The sequence below is a fragment of the Mastigoproctus giganteus genome, chromosome 8 (assembly GCF_048544385.1).
Source record: "Mastigoproctus giganteus isolate SK-2022 chromosome 8, ASM4854438v1, whole genome shotgun sequence".
Taxonomy (NCBI): domain Eukaryota; kingdom Metazoa; phylum Arthropoda; class Arachnida; order Uropygi; family Thelyphonidae; genus Mastigoproctus; species Mastigoproctus giganteus.
This window is the reverse complement of record NC_143582.1, coordinates 48,264,276-48,284,629: the sequence shown is the minus strand read 5'-3', so window position 1 is coordinate 48,284,629 and position 20,354 is coordinate 48,264,276. Positions and strand designations below refer to the sequence as shown.

The 20,354-nt window shown below is 37.4% G+C and overlaps 1 protein-coding gene across 1 annotated transcript in view; it reads right to left on the bottom strand.

Annotated features, from left to right (window-relative positions):
- Cep97 (centrosomal protein 97kDa) overlaps positions 1-20,354 on the bottom strand; it is a 220,207-nt gene that overhangs the window by 15,167 nt on the left and 184,686 nt on the right. Inside the window, exon 14 of the mRNA XM_090380233.1 lies at positions 13,996-14,080. Coding sequence (XP_090236359.1) covers positions 13,996-14,080 — 85 coding nt within the window. The remainder of the gene's footprint in view (positions 1-13,995; positions 14,081-20,354) is intronic.

Below are 20,354 nucleotides of genomic sequence, written 5' to 3'. Positions count from 1 at the left end.
AAAAAATTAACTATAGCTCCGATTAAAGAGGACTAAGAATATCATGGTCTTTGACAGGATTTAAATACAGACATCTCCAAATTAGTCACAAGTAGTAAAACCACAGCACCATACTCATGAAGCAGTCAAGATGCAGCAAATTAAGTGTCTGAATGCAGTGGGTGATTATGTATCATTCATTGCATTAGAAAGTAGTGCACTAATGTGTCTTTTGACTCAATTAGAGGCAAAGTTGGGTAGCAGTTGTGTAAAAAGGTTGAAGTTTTTTTTTTACAGAAAAGGAATAATTTGGTAGAAGGTAAACAGAAACAAGTTAAAGTAATTCCAACAGCTAAAGGCACTACAACTTCCAGTGTGATTAATAGAGGAATGGCTATAGAAAATATCCTGGAGTTGATTATGATGGCAATGTCCATCACAGACAACTTCTGTTTATACAGACATCTGTGGTTCCATGGCCTGAAGACTACCTACTGAACTGTGTCAGTGGACAGGTATGGGCTACTACATTCACAAAAAAGGAGTGGTGGGATATGTTGGGTATGAATTAGCTTTATTATTATTATTGTCTAGCAGACTCAACAGTATGTTACTTCAGTAGTGGCAAGTGATGCTAGAAAGCAAGCTTATACAGCATCAAAAAAAAAAAAAGAAAAAAAAAAAAAAAAGATTTTTGCACATCTATCCTGCAACCATCCTTTTTCAATTCACATCCAAGAAAAAGTAAAGATCCCAACAGCATTCAGTTTACTCAATCCTTTAAAGCATTAAACACTCTTAGGTCTCCTAGCATGTGCCAAATTTCCAAATGCCATAATTTCCAGAACTGCCATCTGTCATTGTGGGAGTACCCTTTTCTGTAAATTAATCCTGTTACTCTTCTGTACTCATTTCAACAGATCAGCATTACAGGTAGTTCTCGACTTTATGAGTTAATTCGTTCCTAGCGTGTGCTCGTAAAGCGAGAATTTATTTCCCATAAACATAAGGTTAAAAATAGGGGTTACGTTCTCAACGATGAAATTAGTTAACTAATTAGTTTATGTTTAAACAATGATTGATTTATCGAAAGAAATGAAAACGTAGCCTGTAAAATCAAACAAATTATAATAATAGAGAAATTATTTACAACTTACAAATGTTAAAGAATGTTTATTCTTCATCATCATCAACTAAATGCACACTCGATCATTCATTATTGGCTCAGCACTCGTTGGTTTATTGCACAAGGAGTCGTCTTCTTCAGAAATGCTTCAAGAGGCATTTGTTTCCAAGATAATCTTCTCTTTTAATTATAAATTTCAATAGATGCATAAGCATTTTTTAATGGCACACACAATCGCAAATAACACAATTTGGTTGAAGTAACAAGTTTACGAAGCTTAAAATAAAAAGAATGAAGAGAAAATTCTGAAAATTTATTTGTTTTTTATACGATTGAAGATTTCAGTAAAGGGGAAACACATTTCATCATAATAATGTAAAAAAAACCACACAATTCCAGCTATCAGTATTTTCGCAAACACAAGAAGATCGAGTTTACTACCTGTTTATAATTGCTTGAAGTAACAGAAAATCCCAATAAACCGGAAAGTGCAAATTGTTTTTGTTTTGTGGTTGTGCCCTCCAGAAATGTGCTTTAGAAAAATATTACAAAGGCATTTAAAATTAATTCTTATAACGGAACATATGATGACGATGAAAGTGTAGTGCATTTTAATGATTTGAATTGGTAACTAATACAATTTACAAACCACGCTCACGACCTTTTATATGGCCTTATGGTCACACTCGTGACCTTAAAAATGACATTTTAGAGAGATAAATAGCTTATTTGTACAGCGAAATTTTCAACTTCCGAGATCTTGAACGAATTACCAAAAAAACAATGTGTTATTGGGTTCACATTACGGTATTTTAACGATATGATGGTGTCTCTGGAACTAATTAATATCGTAAAGCGGGGTACATTGTATTCTATAGCTATGCACGTGGTTTGGAATGCAGTATTTATGAATGTTTAACATTCATTTTTTGCAATCAATGTTCATATTTTCGATAATTAAGGCTTTCAGACCTGTATTCAGTACTAAAGTTTGTTTGTTTGTTATTTGGTTTTTAGGAGCATTAGCAACCAAGGCCATATTGCTCCGGGAATATGCAGTGGTCATTTCCTGACCTTTCCGCATCCTCCGTATTTGGTGGTGACGGGCTCGAACCCCGGTCTAATCAAGAAGCATGTACTACGCACTGCTGTTCCTTCCCACCTGGCTACGGAGGCGCCAGTAGTACTAAAGAATTTAAAGAATTTATGTGCAAATTTATTTCACTCGCAAATCCGAAGTAGGACGACCAGATTTTTAGGGAAGCAAAATAGCATTTTATAAATTATGTAGTAGAAGATTTTATTCAAGTACTGAGAAATTAATAAAAAAATTGTTTCCTTTTTAATTTATGCATTAAAATAATTGTTTAATATTTTAATTGAATATAGCAAAAACAATAAATCAAATTCTTATTCTTCAGTTAAGATTACAAAATAATAAAAAATTAACAATTAAAAAGGAAACATTTAACGAGAGGGATGAGCCTGGATAACTGATAATTTTTGGTCGATATCTGGCGCAATATTTGAAATTGCTAATCTCATGTCATCTTCTGGATTAAGTCTAGAATGCTGTTTTGTTTCTATAGCTGCTAATTTTGAGAAACCAACCTCACATAAATATGTAGAAATGAAAGATAGCAATGTTTGTATCGCCATTTTCAATATCACCTGCGAGATGGTCTGATTGAGGTATAGAAGGCCTCGAATGGCTCGAGCATGCTCAATGCTGATGGGATTCTTCCTCTTGCTCAGATTGCACACCTAAGGGGGCATAAATTCAAGTTCAGGAAAGACAGTTGTAGAACAGATGTGCGAAAATTTGCCTTTAGCCAGTGGATGGTTGATTGGTGGAACAAACTTACATCAGTTGTTGTGGAAGTTGATAGCTTAAATAAATTCAAGGAAGAACTGGACAAAACGTTTGGAGCAAATGGATAGGTGAAATGGAAAGGGGTTTTTTTTTTGTTTTTTTTTTGGCTGATGCTTGCTTTCTTTCATCATATACCTCTACTAATACTAATGCTAATAATTTGTCTTTCTTTGCTAATAATAGGCATCTTTTATTCTCCACTACCCTGAATGTGATACCACCTGACTGGTGTGTTATTTTGGGGTTACTGCTGCCTTTATGCAGTACCTTGCATTTCTTAATACAGGCAACACCCATATAACACGGTACTTCTACAACACGGTTTTGCTCTAACATGATTAATAAATTGCAGCAATCCTCACACAACACAGTACTTATATAACACGGTTAGAGAATTTCAGAAACCTCACGTAACAGGGTATTTTTGAGCTTTTGTGCAGGGTAAAACCTGCTATCATGTTGGATGTAATTTTTCAACGCTTCCACTCTTTTTGAATCCCCGCTGTTGACTCGCTAGTCAAAAAAAAAAAATATTGAGAAATCCCTGTATTTTATTTTGTTGGGAAATTCCCATTTTACGTTCTGTGCTATTCAACTTGTATACTTGTTGAACTTGTGGTAAATCTAGATTTCAAAGTTTTATTACTATTGGATAGCACACCAGGCCATCCAAAAGATTTAAGTCATCCAAATGTTGAAGTTATATTCCTACCGCCACAGTTGTACTGGGTTAATACTTCTTTCATTCAGCCATTAGATAAAGACATTATATTCACCTTTAAAACTCATTTCATCAGAAAATCATTACAATGGATTTTGAAAAAAATTGATTCCGAATCTATTGAAGTAACGGAGGCATGGAAACATTTCTCAATTGTGGACTGTATCAGAATCATAGCTTTATCACTGAAAGAAGTAAAACAGTCAACGTTAAATGTGTGGGGAAAAATGTATGGTCAGAGTCAGTTCACATTCAAGAAATATGATCGAATGGGCAGAAAATGGAATCGATGCAAGAGTAGAACTTGCTACATTGGTAGGAATGGAAGGTTTTGATGATATGACTACTGAAGTCCTCATGGGTAGCACAGTTGATAGAATTGTCCTCCTTCCCCACACCAGCTGGAAAAGACCTGTGTTCGAATCCCATTGATGAAGGGAGCAATTTTTACGGGTCTTTATCACAACGTGGCTGAGTTAGTCTGGCTTGGGCGAGGGTAGCATGGTTTTTTCTCCTGGAAACTTGGGTTTTTTGTCCAGAAAAACAGAAAATCAACCTCAGGACATATGCAATTTACAGACAATATACAAAGAGTAAAATGGCCTTAGATGCCAATGCTCCTAAAAAAATAAAAAAAGAAATGATTACTGAAGACATGCAAGAATTACTGATAGAAAACAGGCCAGCATAGCGGATTTGGTGCAAATGGCATCGGAGGTAAAATAAAATCAATTCAGATGATGATAGCACACATGAAAATTATAAACTTCCAAATTTTATACTAAAAAGCATACAGGAAGGCATAAAGTTAGCTGAGCAATTAGAATCTTATTTTTTGAATGCAGATTCTTGAATGAAAGGAGCCCAAAGTTCAAAAGGGTTGTTGTTGTTGATGTATGTTTTACGGCGCAACGGCAGCTATAGGCCATTATGCGCCAAGCAATGGTAGGAGGCAAAAGGCTTTATTAAAAGTGAGATATGTGCACTATGTGAGGATTTAAGCATTATATTCTGCCATAGCATTTTATCCTTTTTAGGAAAGTGAAAACTGCATTAATATCAGATCTGTCGCCTAATATTTGTTCCAAAGTAGGTGTGGTGTGGGCTGCATAGTTTGATAAGAAGGTGGTCTGCCGTACTCCATTATAGAGAGGGCAGTCAACAATGATGTGCTGGACTGTGATTTGAGCATGGCAGTTCGGACAAGAAGGCGGGTCTGAGGAAGAGAGAAGATAAAGGTGAGTAAGGTGTGTATGTCCTATTCGTAATCTTGCAAGTGTGACTTCTTCCTTTCGGTTCGAGCGGAAACTAGATGGCCAAGACTGGAGTTTCGGTTTAATCCGAAGGAGTTTGTTGCCTTCTTGGTTTTGCCAGATGGTTTGCCAGTGAAACATACTTTGCTTTGTTATAAGACTTTTATAATCAGTGAAAGGAATTTTGAAAAAGTCATGAATTGGTTGCACAGTAGATTTGGCTGCATGGTCAGCACTCTCATTGCCAGGTATGCCAACATGGCTAGCGACCCAACAAAATTTTATTACTTTCGTGTTCTTAGCTAGATGAGCCAGCAAGTTTTGAATATTGCCAAGTAGGTAGTTATGATGCTTTCTTGGTTGCTGTAAAGCGAGAAGGGCACTCAGAGAGTCCGTAAAAATAATACTATGGGTAAACTGCTTCAACTTTATAGTTTCTAGCGCCATCTGAATGGCATGAAGTTCAGCAGTAAAGATACTGCATTCTAAGGGTAACTGATTAGAGATTGTTGATGACGGAAGAACAACAGCAGCACCGACGTGGTGATCAGTTTTGGAACCGTCTGTGTATATCATGGTATAAGATTCATATTTCTCAAGTAGAGATTTATGAAGCTGGTTTACATTCTGTGAAGAAAGAGTACTTTTCCCCCATTCTTGAAGGGACAGATCACAGGTGGCAGGGCAAAATGCCCATGGAGGAGTCGTGAAACTAGTGGTGGCTATTTTAGAAAGGTCAAGCTGCCAACTATCAAGTAGTGAGCAAAGATGTATGCCAGCGGGTCGATTTATTGATGGATAAACGGCATACAAGTTCTCCCAATCTGGTGTAAATAGATGTTTCCACGATGGATGCAGGGGTTGGCTTTTTATTTTGACGGCATAATTTAGCAGTAAAATTTGCCTTCGTAGAGAGAGTGGGGGATCGTGAGCTTCAGCGTACAGGCTCTGCACAGGAGATGTGCGGTAGGCTCCAAGAGCAATGCGAAGGCCACTATGGTGAATAGGGTCCAAAGCCCTCAAAATGCTAGGTCTAGCAGAGTTGTAAACTGGTGACGCATAGTCTAACCTTGATCTTACAATAGCATGATATAAATGAAGGAGTGTTTGACGGTCAGCACCCCATGTTGTAGCTGATAATACTCTCAAAATGTTTAGTTTCTTGAAACAGGTGGTTCTAAGTTCTTTAATATGGTCAAGAAAGGTCAATTTTTTATCTAACGTTAATCCAAGGAAACGAATGGTAGGCACAACAGGTATATCATGGTTCCCCAGCTGTAGAAGTGGGTCAGGGTGGAGATTACGTCTTCTACAGAAATGAACTGCAACAGTTTTTTCAGGTGATATACGGAACCCGTTATCTGTGGCCCACGTTGTAATCTTGTTAAGAGCTCCTTGCAGTTGTCTCTCAATCATTCTCATGTTCTGTGAGTGACAAGATATACTGACATCATCTGCATATAAGGTAGTAAATACAGTGGCTGGAATGACCTTGGTAATTGAGTTGATTTTTATAATGAATAGAGTGGCACTTAAAACTGAGCCCTGTGGAACACCTTCTTCTTGGATGAATTTTCGGGAAAGAGTGGATTGAATACGGACCTGGAAGGATCGCTGCTTCAAAAAGTTCTGTATAAATCTTGGCATATTACCCCTGAAGCCTAATGCATGTAGATCACGGAGAATTCCGTATCGCCAAGCTGTGTCAAAAGCTTTCTCAACGTCTAAATAAACTGTAGTCAAATGTTCCTTCCTTAAGAAAGCATTGCGAATCTGGTTTTCCATTTGTATCAATAGGTCTAAAGTTGATCTACCTGTATGAAATCCACACTGCGATGAATTGATGAGGTTGTATTTGCTCAGCACCCAGGTGAGTCGAGAGTTTACCATTTTTTCCATTATTTTTCCCATACAGCTGGTGAGGGCGATAGGTCGATAGTGACGCGGGTTGACTGGATCCTTGCCAGGTTTTAATAATGCTATGACAAACGAGTGTCGCCAGTTATCAGGGAAAGTATTTTCTGTGAAAACCCGATTATATAGCTGGAGTAAGACACAAAGCGACTTTTCGCTCAGCTCTTTCAACATGACATAGTGTATTCCGTCAGGTCCAGCAGCACTGTGTTTCGAGCTCTTAAGAGCAAGCCGTAGTTCAATTATGGTAAAGGGACAGTTGTACATTTGATATTGGTCTGTGTTAAAATTTAGGGTCTGCTTTTCAGCAAGGGACTTTAATTTCTGAAAGTTTGGCGAGTATGAGGATACAGCAGAGGTTTCAGCAAAGGATTCTCCGAGAGTGTTGGCTATGTCTTGAGGTAGTGAAACATCATTGCCGTTTATATTCAGTATTGATAGATGCAAAGGAGGATATTTATTATACATTTTTCTAATATTTTTCCAGATGGTTTGTGTTTTAGTGGACCGCGTAATAGTTGAGGCAAAACGTTTCCATGACTCTCTTTTACTTGCACGCTGAATGCGTCTAGCATTGGCTCTGGCTTTCTTAAAGTGTACTAGATTAGCAGCGGTAGGGTTTTTGCGAAATTTATTCCAGGCTTTATTTTTCTCTCGTTTAGCTTGATTACATTCATTGTTCCACCAGGGTTTTGGTCTTATTCTATGATCTGTGGACACTCTTGGTATTGCTGCTTCTGTGGCCAGCAATATTTGATTTGTTACATAGTTAACCGCATTATTTATTGACATATTTGAAACAGCTGTTTTTTGCAGGATGGCTAGTTGCCTATATTTTACCCAATCAGCTTTGGTAAAGTTCCATTTGACAGTTTGATTATGACAAGGTGGTGAATTTGATTCTACACAGCAGACGGTTGGATAATGGTCACTACCCAGTAGGCTGTCATGAACAGACCAATCAAACAGCGGAAAAAGGACTGGTGAGCATATGGAGAGATCAATTGCTGAGCTCGACCCAGAAGGTAGATGAAAATAAGTGGGTAAACCAGTATTCAGTAGTGTCAGATTAAATTTATCTAAAAGCTTTTCTAGTATTTTTCCTCGTTTATCGTGTATTCTATCACCCCATAGAGGATTATGAGCGTTAAAATCTCCCATGATGCAAAAGGGAGGAGGGAGCTGAGATATAACAGTTTCAAGATCAGTGGAAGAAATGTCTTGGTTTGGGGGAAGATATAAGGAGACAATGGTAAAAGAAAAACGAAAGGATATTCGAGCAGCTACTGCTTCTAGATTTGTTTTTAACATTAATGGTCTGGAAGGGATATTGGAGTTGACTACAAGTGCAACCCCTCCATGCGCCGAATTGCTTGAATGAGAAACTCGATCTTTTCTGTAGATAACATGATGTTTAAGTGAGGTAGTGACAGAAGCTGTTAAGTTAGTTTCTTGGAGGCAGAAGGTAACTGGGTTATACTGGAGAAGGAGATCCCGAATATCATCAAGGTTGGTGCGATACCCTCTACAATTCCATTGAAGAAAACTGGGCATTATTTGGGTAAAGTGTGGTCCTCGGTTTCTGTCCGAGGTACTGTTAGCTTATGGTGACCAGATTTTCTTTTTGGGAAGTACGGTCTTCCTGTTTCCATCTCTTCTTCTGGGAAGAGATCGAGAACGGGGTCTTCGCGGTCAGTGTTTCCTTCCATTTCAGTCGAATCACTATTAGTAATATCAACACTTTTTGAGTACACTGGGTTATTGGTAGAATGCGGAACAGTGATTGGTGTGTTAACAGCCTTGTTTGATTTACATGGTTTACCAGAAAGGGGCACAGCTTCCAATATTGACCGAGCCCAATCTGACATTGATCTGTCTGGGGGAAACGTTACCTCAGTTTGAGTACCAGTCGTTATTTTTCTTTGCAGAGTACTGGTTACCGCAGTTGGCTTTTGTACGACTTCAGCGAAGCTAGGTCGAGTGTTAAATTGAGCCTGTACAGATTTTTTAGCTTCTTGATACGAGATGTTTTTTTCGGCTTTGACCCGTTGAATGTTTTTTTCCTTTTTCCAAAGGGGACAATCTCTGGAATAGGTAGTATGTGGCCCATTACAATTTGAGCATTTGTGCTGCTCTGCTTTGCAGTCTGAGTGATTGTGCTCGCGTGAACCACAATTGGCACAAGTGGCTGAACCTCTACACACGTTTTGGGAATGCCCAAATTTTTGACATTTAAAACAGCGTGTAGGGTTAGGAATATACAATTTTATTTGACAATTCAGATATCCTGCTTTGATGGATGCTGGAGGTTTGGGACTGTCAAATGTTAGTATTATATTCCGAGTTGGAACTAGAGCATTGTCTCGTTTTGTGTATATGCGCTTTACATGCACAATTCCCTGGTCTTGCAATTCATTTTTCAACTCTTCTTCTGAGAGATTTATGAGATCCCACTCAGCTATCACACCCCTGGAGGTGTTTAGAGTAGCATGAGGGGAGACAGTAATCGATAATCCTCCAAAGGATGTTAGTTTTTGGAGCCGTTGTGATTGCCGTTCATCTGAGACCTCAACGAGCAAGTCGCCCGATCTAAGACGTTTAGTTGTTTTCGGAGATCCTATTAGATTTTCTAGATATTTCTGTATTTTAAAAGGCGAGAGACTACCAAGAGACTGTTCTTGCGTCGAATGCAATACAAGGTGCATTGGATGCCTTCTTTGTACACTGTCAGTTTTTTGGCGTTTGGCACTGCATGAGGTAGAGTCTTCTATCTCATGAGCAGCCATATTAGGATCCCTGTGTCCTGTAGGAGAAATCATTTTGCTCCTTTTAGCCCCGGAAAGATAGCTTTTCTTTCCGGGTTACCGGCCCCGCCACGGGGAGGCAGGAGCAGTGCCACAAGGGTAACCAAGCGGCTGAGTTAGTTTGGTTAGTAAGATTGACAAGAAACAGAAAGGTGAATTTCCTTCCTGGAACTCTGCCTACTTTTTGTAGTGCAAAAGTTTCTCAATACAAATAAATAAGAAAATTGTGTTTAAAACCTAAAGAAAACTATTTGCTTTGCACACACAATATATAGATCGCTTGGAAATCGCTTGGCTACACTAATAATCGCTTGGCACCCAGGGCCAGTTCAAAAGGGAGTTTCAAAAATGTTTAGTTCCATACGATGAAATTCACAAAGATTTATCAAGCAAAAGCAAACAAACCCAGATTACTGATTTTTTAAAGAGAGGAAAATACATGAAATCTATAATTTTTGTTAATATTTTGTTAACGAAATAGTGTATTTTTGTTAGCTTTTGGAACACAACCCCCCTTTTTGTAAATTTATTAATGGATTTCCTCAGGGTTCAGTGCTGGACCCCTTACTGTTTTCAGTATGTATTAATGATATGTTATTTATTTCGTATGATGTGATCAATACACAAAGGAACCAGTTTTTTTCTTGCTTCCCTCGTGTATTGTGGCCGGGATATCCAACCAACCGGTTGGTTTGGCACCATCGTGATATCCAGCCCGAGGCGGGAATCGAACCCGCGACCTTTAAGTTGCTAGGCAAGCACTTTACCTACCCAGCTAGCCCGGTCGGCATTAATGATATTGATAAAAGTGTATAAAGTGTAAGGTGTATAACCCTCGTATAACCGTGTTATATGAGGGTTACCTGTATTACGCTTCTCAGCTCCTTTATCCAATTTTTCTAAGTGTTTTTTCAGTATTAAGTTTTGATTCACATCATTAGCCACCCTGCTAACCTTTGTATCAGCTACAAATTTTTATACACTTTCATCAATATCATTAATACATACTGAAAACAGTAAGGGGCCCAGCACTGAACCCTGAGGAAATCCATTAATAAATTTAGTTCAAGAAGTGCAGTGCCCATTTATGGCCACCTTCTATGTTCTGCCACTCAACCATCCCTTTATTCACAGCAGTAACTTTCCCCCAGTGGCATATTGCTCCAAATTGTATACCAGTCTATGTGGAACAACAGTGTGAAAAATTTTGCTGAAGTCTAGGTATGGTCATAATTATTCTTTGCATTAAGGCACTGAGTTCCTTTGTTGTCAAACCTCAGTAGCTAATCAGAATGGTCAGACAAGATCTCCCCTTAACAAATCCATGCTGTAATTTCCATGTAACTGACTCCGTTATTTTTCCTGGAACAGAAGTCAAACTTACACGTCTATACTTATTCACTTCATTTTTAAATCCCCCTTTGTGAATAGAAAAGACATTTGCACATCTCCAGTCTATAGCGACTTCCCCTGATTACAAGGATGCTCCCATAATTATGGCCAATTGTTTGCAATATTACTATTATATTTAATAGTCAAAATAATACAGTTAAATTGGAGTGATCACTGTTATCAAAAAAAGTACAGGTGTGCAATAGTGTTTGCATAGGAGCTACTTCGATTCTTAAACTTGGATATCAGTTTGGTGGACTCTAATTGATAAGTATATGCATTACGACTTTCTTTGTTTAATTTTAAGTTAATCTATTATCTGTCAGAGCGATGATTCCTTTATGCCAGAATGGAAAAAATCATTTCTCTCCCCAATGTTAAAAATTAATTAAAATACAAAATTATTTAGAGAAAATTATATTTCTTATATCGGCCCACCAAATAAAGCTATTATTCAAGGTTTTCATAATCAGACCTATGTAATACGTGTATAAGATAATACACACAAAAAACAGATAATAATTAAGGTAATTACTTATTATTTATGCAGTTATAAATAATAATTACTTATTATTTGGTCCCAGACCAAATGCCTATCAATGTGTTTATTTCAAATTTTGACTTATATTTGGCTTAGTTAGTAGACACAGTTTCTGTATTACATGCCATGGTTGTCTTGCATGTCATTTGGAAACTATGAGGTCCATTCAAGTTATAATCTCTCCAAATTTATTTTTCATAAAGAGACTTTCATACATACACACGGTACAGAAATGAAACAAGTAATTTTTTAACAATCTCCTAGAACAACAGTGATTCTTCAACTTTATTGACATAAGGACTCCCCCCCCCGACTCCTGTTAACTTGAAAAATGTTTTGTAGACCCCTTTTAGTACAAAAGGACCCCCAGATCCATGTGCTCAAAAGCAGCTGCTTGTCAGCTAAGAAAAGCATCCTTCCCCATTAGAAACAACAAAAAACCAAGTGCAAGGTCAGGTGAGTATGGAGGACACTGGATAACCTCAATTTTGTTGTCTCCAAAAATTTACACCTTAGTGACACGATGGAGCAGAGCATTGTTCATGAATGTGATTCATGGCGTGAATGGACAATTCTTCTGAAATGCTGAGAGAAATCTTTTCTTCAGAGTTTCTTCATAAGTGTTTCCTCTCTACCCTCGGGATGCATGTATATGGATTATTCCATCAATAGCCTAGAAAACAACAACCATCATTTTATCCCCACTTATAGCAACACAACTTTTTGGACGGCTGTAACTTGACATGCTTCTATTGGGCATAATGACATTTGGCTTCAGGATTGAACAGTGGAATCCACATCTCATACAATCAAGGAGAAAAAAAAACCATTCACTGAAACATCCTGAGCAAGCACCGTTTCACACAACTTGACAAGAATGTCTTTTTGCTCCTGAGAAAGCTTCTGTAGAAGCCACCTGGTTGACAGATTTTGAGATCTTCAAGAACAGAACCAACATAAAATAACTGTATCTATTACACTTTCATCCAATGTTGATCTCCTGTTGTCCAAAATAATTTCCTCCACTGGAGGAAAACAATTCCCTCTACTGGAGGATGTTAACCTCAAGCAACTAGATCAAAGTCTTGGTTGATGAGCTTCATTCTCACAAGGCTCCTGGTCCTTCACAAAACTTTTGCACCCAATTGAATATTTTTTATGTCCATAATGATGTCAGTACAAATTTCTGCCATTTCCCGATGAATTCCAGTAAGAGTTCCCCCCCCCCCCCATGAAATACCAGATAATTATAAATTGTTGCTGATGGCTAGCAAACTGCCATTTTAAGTATTACAAATGTGCTATGCTGTTTGGAGTGTTGCAAACAATGGGCTGTGTTGTATCATATTGCCATCTTTGCGCAATATCCTAAACTAATATCCTATCATTTTTAAAGCAGTTGCAATAATATACTTAAATAATTTTTTTTTAATTTAGAGACCACATGATTTTAATGCAACTTGCTCTATCCAATATCAACTATCATCATTTCACTGGGACTATTCTGATGTATAGATATCAAAATATAGGATTAAAATGTATTTTTTGCATTTGCGTTAAAATATACACATAAAAAAATTGAATGGCAAATGCCTAAAAAACGGTACTCACTTTGTATAAATCTGCAATAAATTTATTGGTAAATGGTGGCTGAATTTATTTTGGAAGAAGCATTAAAAAGAACTAAGGCAGAGAATGGGGTAAAAATATTTTTAAACAAATTTTAAAAATGAGCGCAAGGAAGTAGAAGTGCAGATCTCCAATCCTTGGTTGTCATAAAAAGGTTGAAGGACGCGAATGAAAGAATGAAATAAAAGAGAAGACCGGTGGTGCCAAGCACCACCGGTCTTCTCTTTTATTTCATTCTTTCATTTCATTCTTTTTTTTTTTTCATTCTTTTATTTCATTTTTCTTTTTCATTCTTTTTTTCATTCTTTCATTTTTCTTTTTCATTCTTTTATTTCATTCTTTCATTCGCGTCCTTCAACCTTTTTATGACAACCAAGGATTGGAGATCTGCACTTCTACTTCCTTGCGCTCATTTTTAAAATTTGTTTAAAAATATTTTTACCCCATTCTCTGCCTTAGTTCTTTTTAATGCTTCTTCCAAAATAAATTCAGCCACCATATACCAATAAATTTATTGCAGATTTATACAAAGTGAGTACCGTTTTTTAGGCATTTGCCATTCAATTTTTTTAGTCAGTTTGTCACAGTATTATAAGACTACTATAATTTCACTATATATACATAAATAGTTACTGTTTAATTATAATAATGGCATTAGGGATCACTGCCCAGGTGGTCTTGTAACAAAATTCTATCAATAAATTCTAATTAAACTTTAAACAAACATTGAAATGTAACACTAAAAGTAGTAAATAATGCTTACATTGTGAATTTTCTTTCAAATCTTCTGTAATTTCTGGAACAGTAGGAATAAAAATCTGTCCAAATGTACATTCTAAATCTTTAACCTATAAGAGAATCAAAAGAAAAAATAACTGCTATTTATTCACTAATTTCAATATATAAAAATATCTAAATTAATGTATTTAATTAGCAAACATTTTAATTTACTACAAAAAAATTCCTTTCCTTCTAGTAATGTTTTTGTGAATTGCCATTTTTCAGCCTAGGAAGGCTAATTACTTTTTATAAGTATATAAGAATAAACTGTTTTCGTTTATGTGTAAATAAGCTTATACCTTATTAGTGATGCCAGATTGATCAAATCTTACTGAATGAACTACGCAACTTCTTAACTACTTTTTTTAATTACTCACTTCATTAATTTTTAATTCAGTTTGTATTTAGTATTACATATGGCACAAAAAAGCCCTAGGCATTTTCTACACCAGCAAAACGAATAAAATATAACAATAAAAAAAAATAATAATAATGAAACCCGTCTTAAGTATTCCACTCATCATACAGGTGCTGATCCAGATGACCTTTGAATTTTCCCAAACTGTCAGCCTCAACTACCCATGGAGGTAACTTATTGCAGTAACACTGAACAACAAATTTTGGGTCATATCTTGTTACGGGCATGAAAGTAAGTTTACTTTAAAGATTTTGGGGTGCTAAACACAGAAATTGGCTCTTCTTTTCGAAAAAAGTAGTTTTTTATTTATACAGGGTATTTTTTATTTATAAGGCAGTAGGATGTAGCTACCAACATACTTGTATCAAACACGGGACCTTTTTGCCTTGTAATCAGCTAACATGGCAGCACTTCTGCTTTTACATCCTTGTTCCATTGCTGTGATGTCTTGATGGAAGCACTCACCATGTTCATTGCTGATGGCACCACAGTTTGGCAGGAATAAATCCAAGTGTGAATGCAAGAAATGCATCTTCAATGACATGTTGCACACCAGTTTTTCATAAGAAGTAATGAGATCTTCCACAAGCTGCCTGTAGTTGAGGGCTTTAACATTTTGAAAGGCTTTCCACGCTGATTTCTTGCTATCACTAAGTACGCATTCGAGCTCTTCATCTTTGAAAAGTTGCCTTATTTGTGGACCAATGAAAATGCCTACCTTAATCTTCTCTGTACAGTCAGTCCTCGTATAACACATGTTTGCATTACACGAATTCGATCATACACGATTTATAAATAGGGGAACGTTATCTATATAACACGAACCGAATTCGCTTATACACGATTCGCCTTTGTGTTTACAAGAAATGGCAGTCGAATGCGGAATCACCCCAACTGAACGCAACACGATAGGAACGAAGAAGATTCTGAAAATGTATTTATGTGTTTTATATCAGTGAAGGGGAAACACATTTCACCATAAAAACCAACACAATTCCAGCTATCGATATAATTGCAAATGCAATTAGATGGAGTTTACTACCAGTTTATAACAGATTCCACTAGCAGAAACGCAACTGGAAATTGTTTTTATTGGTTTATGGTAGTAACCCCCAGAAATGTGCTTTAGTAAAATGTGAGGTGTTAATAGTGTATCTCGGCCTTTACAGTGTTGTTTATTCAGTTGCTATACGCGCGCAGCTTTGTTTCTGTGTATCAAGCGTGCCACCTCGTTTGTAATTGTGCTTTATTCCCTAAAAATTAGTAAAATACTTAAAAGGTGTGAAAAGGAAGCGTCCTGGCTAAGACACTGCAGATTCAGAGAGAAAAAAAAAAAGAAGCAATATCGATAAACAGAGGCGGACTGGGTCAAAAATTCTTACCCGGGAAAATTTGTAGTGGCCTCATACTACGGTTTATGGCCAAAATCACACCGGCCTCCGGCCCACCGTGGTTCCCCCCGTAAGGCTTATGGCCAGTCCGCTTCTGTCGATAGAGAAAAAATATGAAATTGTGAAACGCTTTGAGCGAAATGAAAGACCATGTGATATTGCACGTGCTACAGACCTAAATGAGGCAACGCGGAGAATTACAAAGAATGCAGAGAAAATAAAAACAACTTTCATAGCGGGAACAACTCAAAGTGTAATTAAAATCCATTAGATTAAGACATAAGAATTGGAAGAGATGGAACGGCTGTCATCTCTTTGGATAGAAAATCAAACAAAAAGCAAGTTTGCTTACGATAGAAGCAAAAGCATTAGCAATATTTTATTACGACTTACGTATTATAATTTATACTTACGTATTATAAAATACGTAAGTATTTTATTACGACTATTTTATTTAATATAATAAATTTTTTACGAATAAAATACGTATTTTATCCGTAAAAAATACTTTTTTAGTATTAAAAAATACTAAAAATACTTTATTATAATATAATATTATTTTTATTACGTATTTTAATCGTTATAAAATACGTAAGTATTTTATAACGATTAAAATTACCCGATTATTTATTGTGTTTTGTAATGTTTTGGTTCCAAATGTGTGTTCAATCTTGGGTGGTCGGCACCTAACCCTACTTTTCCCATAGGGCCTGTTGTTTATATTGCACGATTTTGCATTGCACGAGGGTTTCTAGGAACGCAACTAACGTGCTATACGAGGACAGACTGTACTAAGTCTTGGGAATTTCTCTTGCAAGTATGTGAATGCAGGACCATTCATTTCCAAAGCAAAAATGAGAGTAGGAGTATGTTATAGGCCTAATGACTGATGAGTACAATGAATAACTGTACAGAGAAATAGTGGGTCAACATATCAGAATGCCTTATAATTGGGGATTTTAACTTCCTAGATATTGACTGTAACTTGTGGATTGGTCACTTATACACTAGCAAGACTTTTGTGGATTTATTGGATGATTGTTTTCTACAGCAGCATGTTCGAGAGACAATCAGGGGTAGTAATACTCTTGATCTGATTATCAGCAGTGATTAATCATGCAGAATTTGCAGATAAAGGAACCACTAGGTGGCAGTGATCACAGTGTACTGATGTGGGATTTACATAAAGATGTAACTACCATCAGGGGTAAAAGCAACTGCAATTTTGCTATTTCACTATTGGAAAACATTTCTAAATAAAGCATCTGCATGACCAGCACAACTCAGAAGAAGATTATGTGCTATGAAAAAATATGCAAATGGATATTCAGCATGTAAGATATCATCATCACCATGAAATGCAACAATTTTTGCATTTCTTCCTATGCACTGCATGCTGTCTTTATTATTTGTTTGCAAAAGTCTGATTACATCACATTCCCCACTGCTTGAGGTTGAAAAATCAGATTTACACTGTAGATTTGATTTTTCAAAATCAAGCAGTGGGGAATGTGATATACACATAGCAAACATGTTACCTTTTTCAGCTTTCACAACACATGAAAAATCTTGTGTTTATATGTGTTCTGAAATTTTACATTGCATTTCCTTGGCACCTTTCTGAAAGACACTGTTCGTTAGCTTTATTTATACAACACAAGTAAAAGAACACAAATTCTAAATGGGAAGCATTCAGGGAAATAATTGTAGAATCTAGTAAGCTTAGCCCTAAATGGACATCGGAGGAACTTATGAGACTAGTGGCAGAGAAGAAAAATACATGGGATGCATATAAATTATCAGGAGACACGGAAACCTACAGCAAGTATAAACTACTCTACAATCAATTCACAAAGTGAGTTAGGCAAACTAAACACATTACAAGGAGTCCCTGGCAAAGAATGCAAAGAAAAGTAGCACAGATTACTTTACTTACATAAACTCTAGAAGGAAAGGGACGACTCACATTGGTCTGCTAAATATGAATAGTATAAATCAGATCCTTCTCAAGGTTGCTGACAAACTGAATAGATATTTTGTATCTCCATTCACACGAGTAATTTTTTAGGGATGATAATGATGACAGAACTATACAAATTACAGGGAGCTAATTGATTTTATGATAATTAAAATGAAAGCAGAAGAGAAACTGTTGAAGCTAAATGTAAATAAGGCACTTGTGGCAGATGGGATTTATCTAATTATGTTACGAGAGGCAGCAAAAGATGTAAGCAAACCGTTATTCATAATTATGAGAGAATTCTGGATTCAGGAGAGGTCCCCATGGACTGGAGATTGTGAAAGTATCTCCAATTAACAAAGCAGGATCAAAGGATGAAATGAGTAATATAGACCTGTAAGCTTGACTTCTGTTCCAGGAAAGATAACTGAGTCACTAGTTTAAAAAATAATGCAGAACCAGACAGCAATGCAGTTATATGGGCAGTCACAGGGGTTGGCACAACTTTCATTATGCTAAAATATACAAACTTTGGCAGTACTGGCTATACCCCAAAGCAAATATTCGTGTTGACGCATACACACGTCACTACATTTTCTGACTTCCCGAGGCCCAAAAATAGGGAGTGACTTATACGCAAAGCAGACTTGCACTCGAGTATCTGCAGTAGCATATTCAAAGAAATGGAGTGGAGGAGGATTACGTTCATTCCCAGAATCTGAACAAGCCTAGGTGGAGAATGAATCTGGTCATTTGAGATAATGACAGATGGTAAAGGATAGATGATTATATGAGTCTGTTAGAGACAAAATAACCAGGAGTGTGATCAAAATCCCTTTAGGCAATTTGAATGAGCAAGAAATATGAATGCTGTTATGGGTGACTTTAACTACATCTACAGGGTGTTTCAGTTAAACGTTTCAGAACTTCTAAGAGGGGTAGGGTACATCCTGACAACTCGATATCATATAGCAATGTGGGGTCGGAAATGCTTTCCTGAAGCGGTGTTGTACACAGAAGCACCATAAAGAAAAGAGACCGTAAGTGAGAAATCGTTTTAATAATACATGAAAAGAAGCAAAAGGTACATGGATTAAAGTAAGTGTTCGAAGTTTCTTCCACGGGCTACAATGCACGCCTCACATCTCCGACGCATGGACATCCGAACATTCTGGAATACTCCAGGCGAATTTCGAATTTCTTCGGCAGCTACTGTGATTCTTGCAACCAGCTCCTCAGCATTGTCAACAGGGGTGTCATAAACTAGCGATTTCATATGACCCCAGAAATAAAAATCAAGACATGATAGGTCGGGTGACCGAGCAGGCCAACGCACGGGACCACCACGTCCGATCCACTGTTGACCAAATGTGACATCCAGGTAGTTACGAACATCTCCGCTATAATGGGCAGGGGCTCCATCATGTTGGAACCACATTGTCTGTTGCGTCGATGCAGAAATCTGTTCATCTCTCAAAAGTTGTGGCAATACTTGCTGCAGAAAGATCAAGTAGATAGGTCTGGTTAGATGACACGGTAACAGGTAAGGTCCGATGAGGTGATCTCCCATAATACCGGCCCATACATTGACCGAAAATCGAATCTGTGCTGCACGACGTCGTATTGCATGCGGGTTCTCGACCGCCCAGATATGGTCGTTATGCGTGTTGAAAATTCCTTCCCTTGTGAAGGATGCCTCATCGGAAATCAACACTTCAGCAGGAAAAAGGGGATTTGTAGCACATTTTCCAAGGTACCACTGTGCGAAAGCAATACGAGGTGCATAATCCTCCGGTTGCTGTGTCTGGACACGCTGCACGTGAAACGGATGCATGTCTTGTTCTCGGAGAATCCTCCAGACACTGCAACGGGAAACCCCCGACTGCGTTTGCTAGACTTCGTGTACTCGTTCTTGGATTCCCCTGTACATGCTGCAGCACATTCTGTTCGACGGCTGGAGTCCGTGCTGTTCTTACCCTGTCCCTGTCAGCTCTTTCAAATGAACCTCTCTCAACTAACCTCTGGTGCAGTCTTGCAAAGAAATTATGACTGGGAATACGCCTCGTCGGATATCGTTCCGCGTACAAACGCTGTGCGGCTGGCCCACTACAATTTGCAGCCCCGTACGCCAAATGCATATCGGCTAACTCTGCGTTTGTGTAATCATCCATCCTACTAACTTGGCGTTCTTGTTCAAGAAATTCGAAATTCGCCTGGAGTATTCAGAATGTTCGGATGTCCATGCGTCGGAGATGTGAGGCGTGCATTGTAGCCCGTGGAAGAAACTTCGAACACTTACTTTAATCCATGTACCTTGTGCTTCTTTTCATGTATTATTAAAACGATTTCTCACTTACGGTCTCTTTTCTTTATGGTGCTTCTGTGTACAACACCGCTTCAGGAAAGCATTTCCGACCCCACATTGCTATATGATTTCGAGTTGTCAGGATGTACCCTACCCCTCTTAGAAGTTCTGAAACGTTTAACTGAAACACCCTGTATAAGGTAAATTAAATCAAGATTGGCAACACACAGAATTAGTTTTTATGAAATGAGGATGATTCAGTATATCT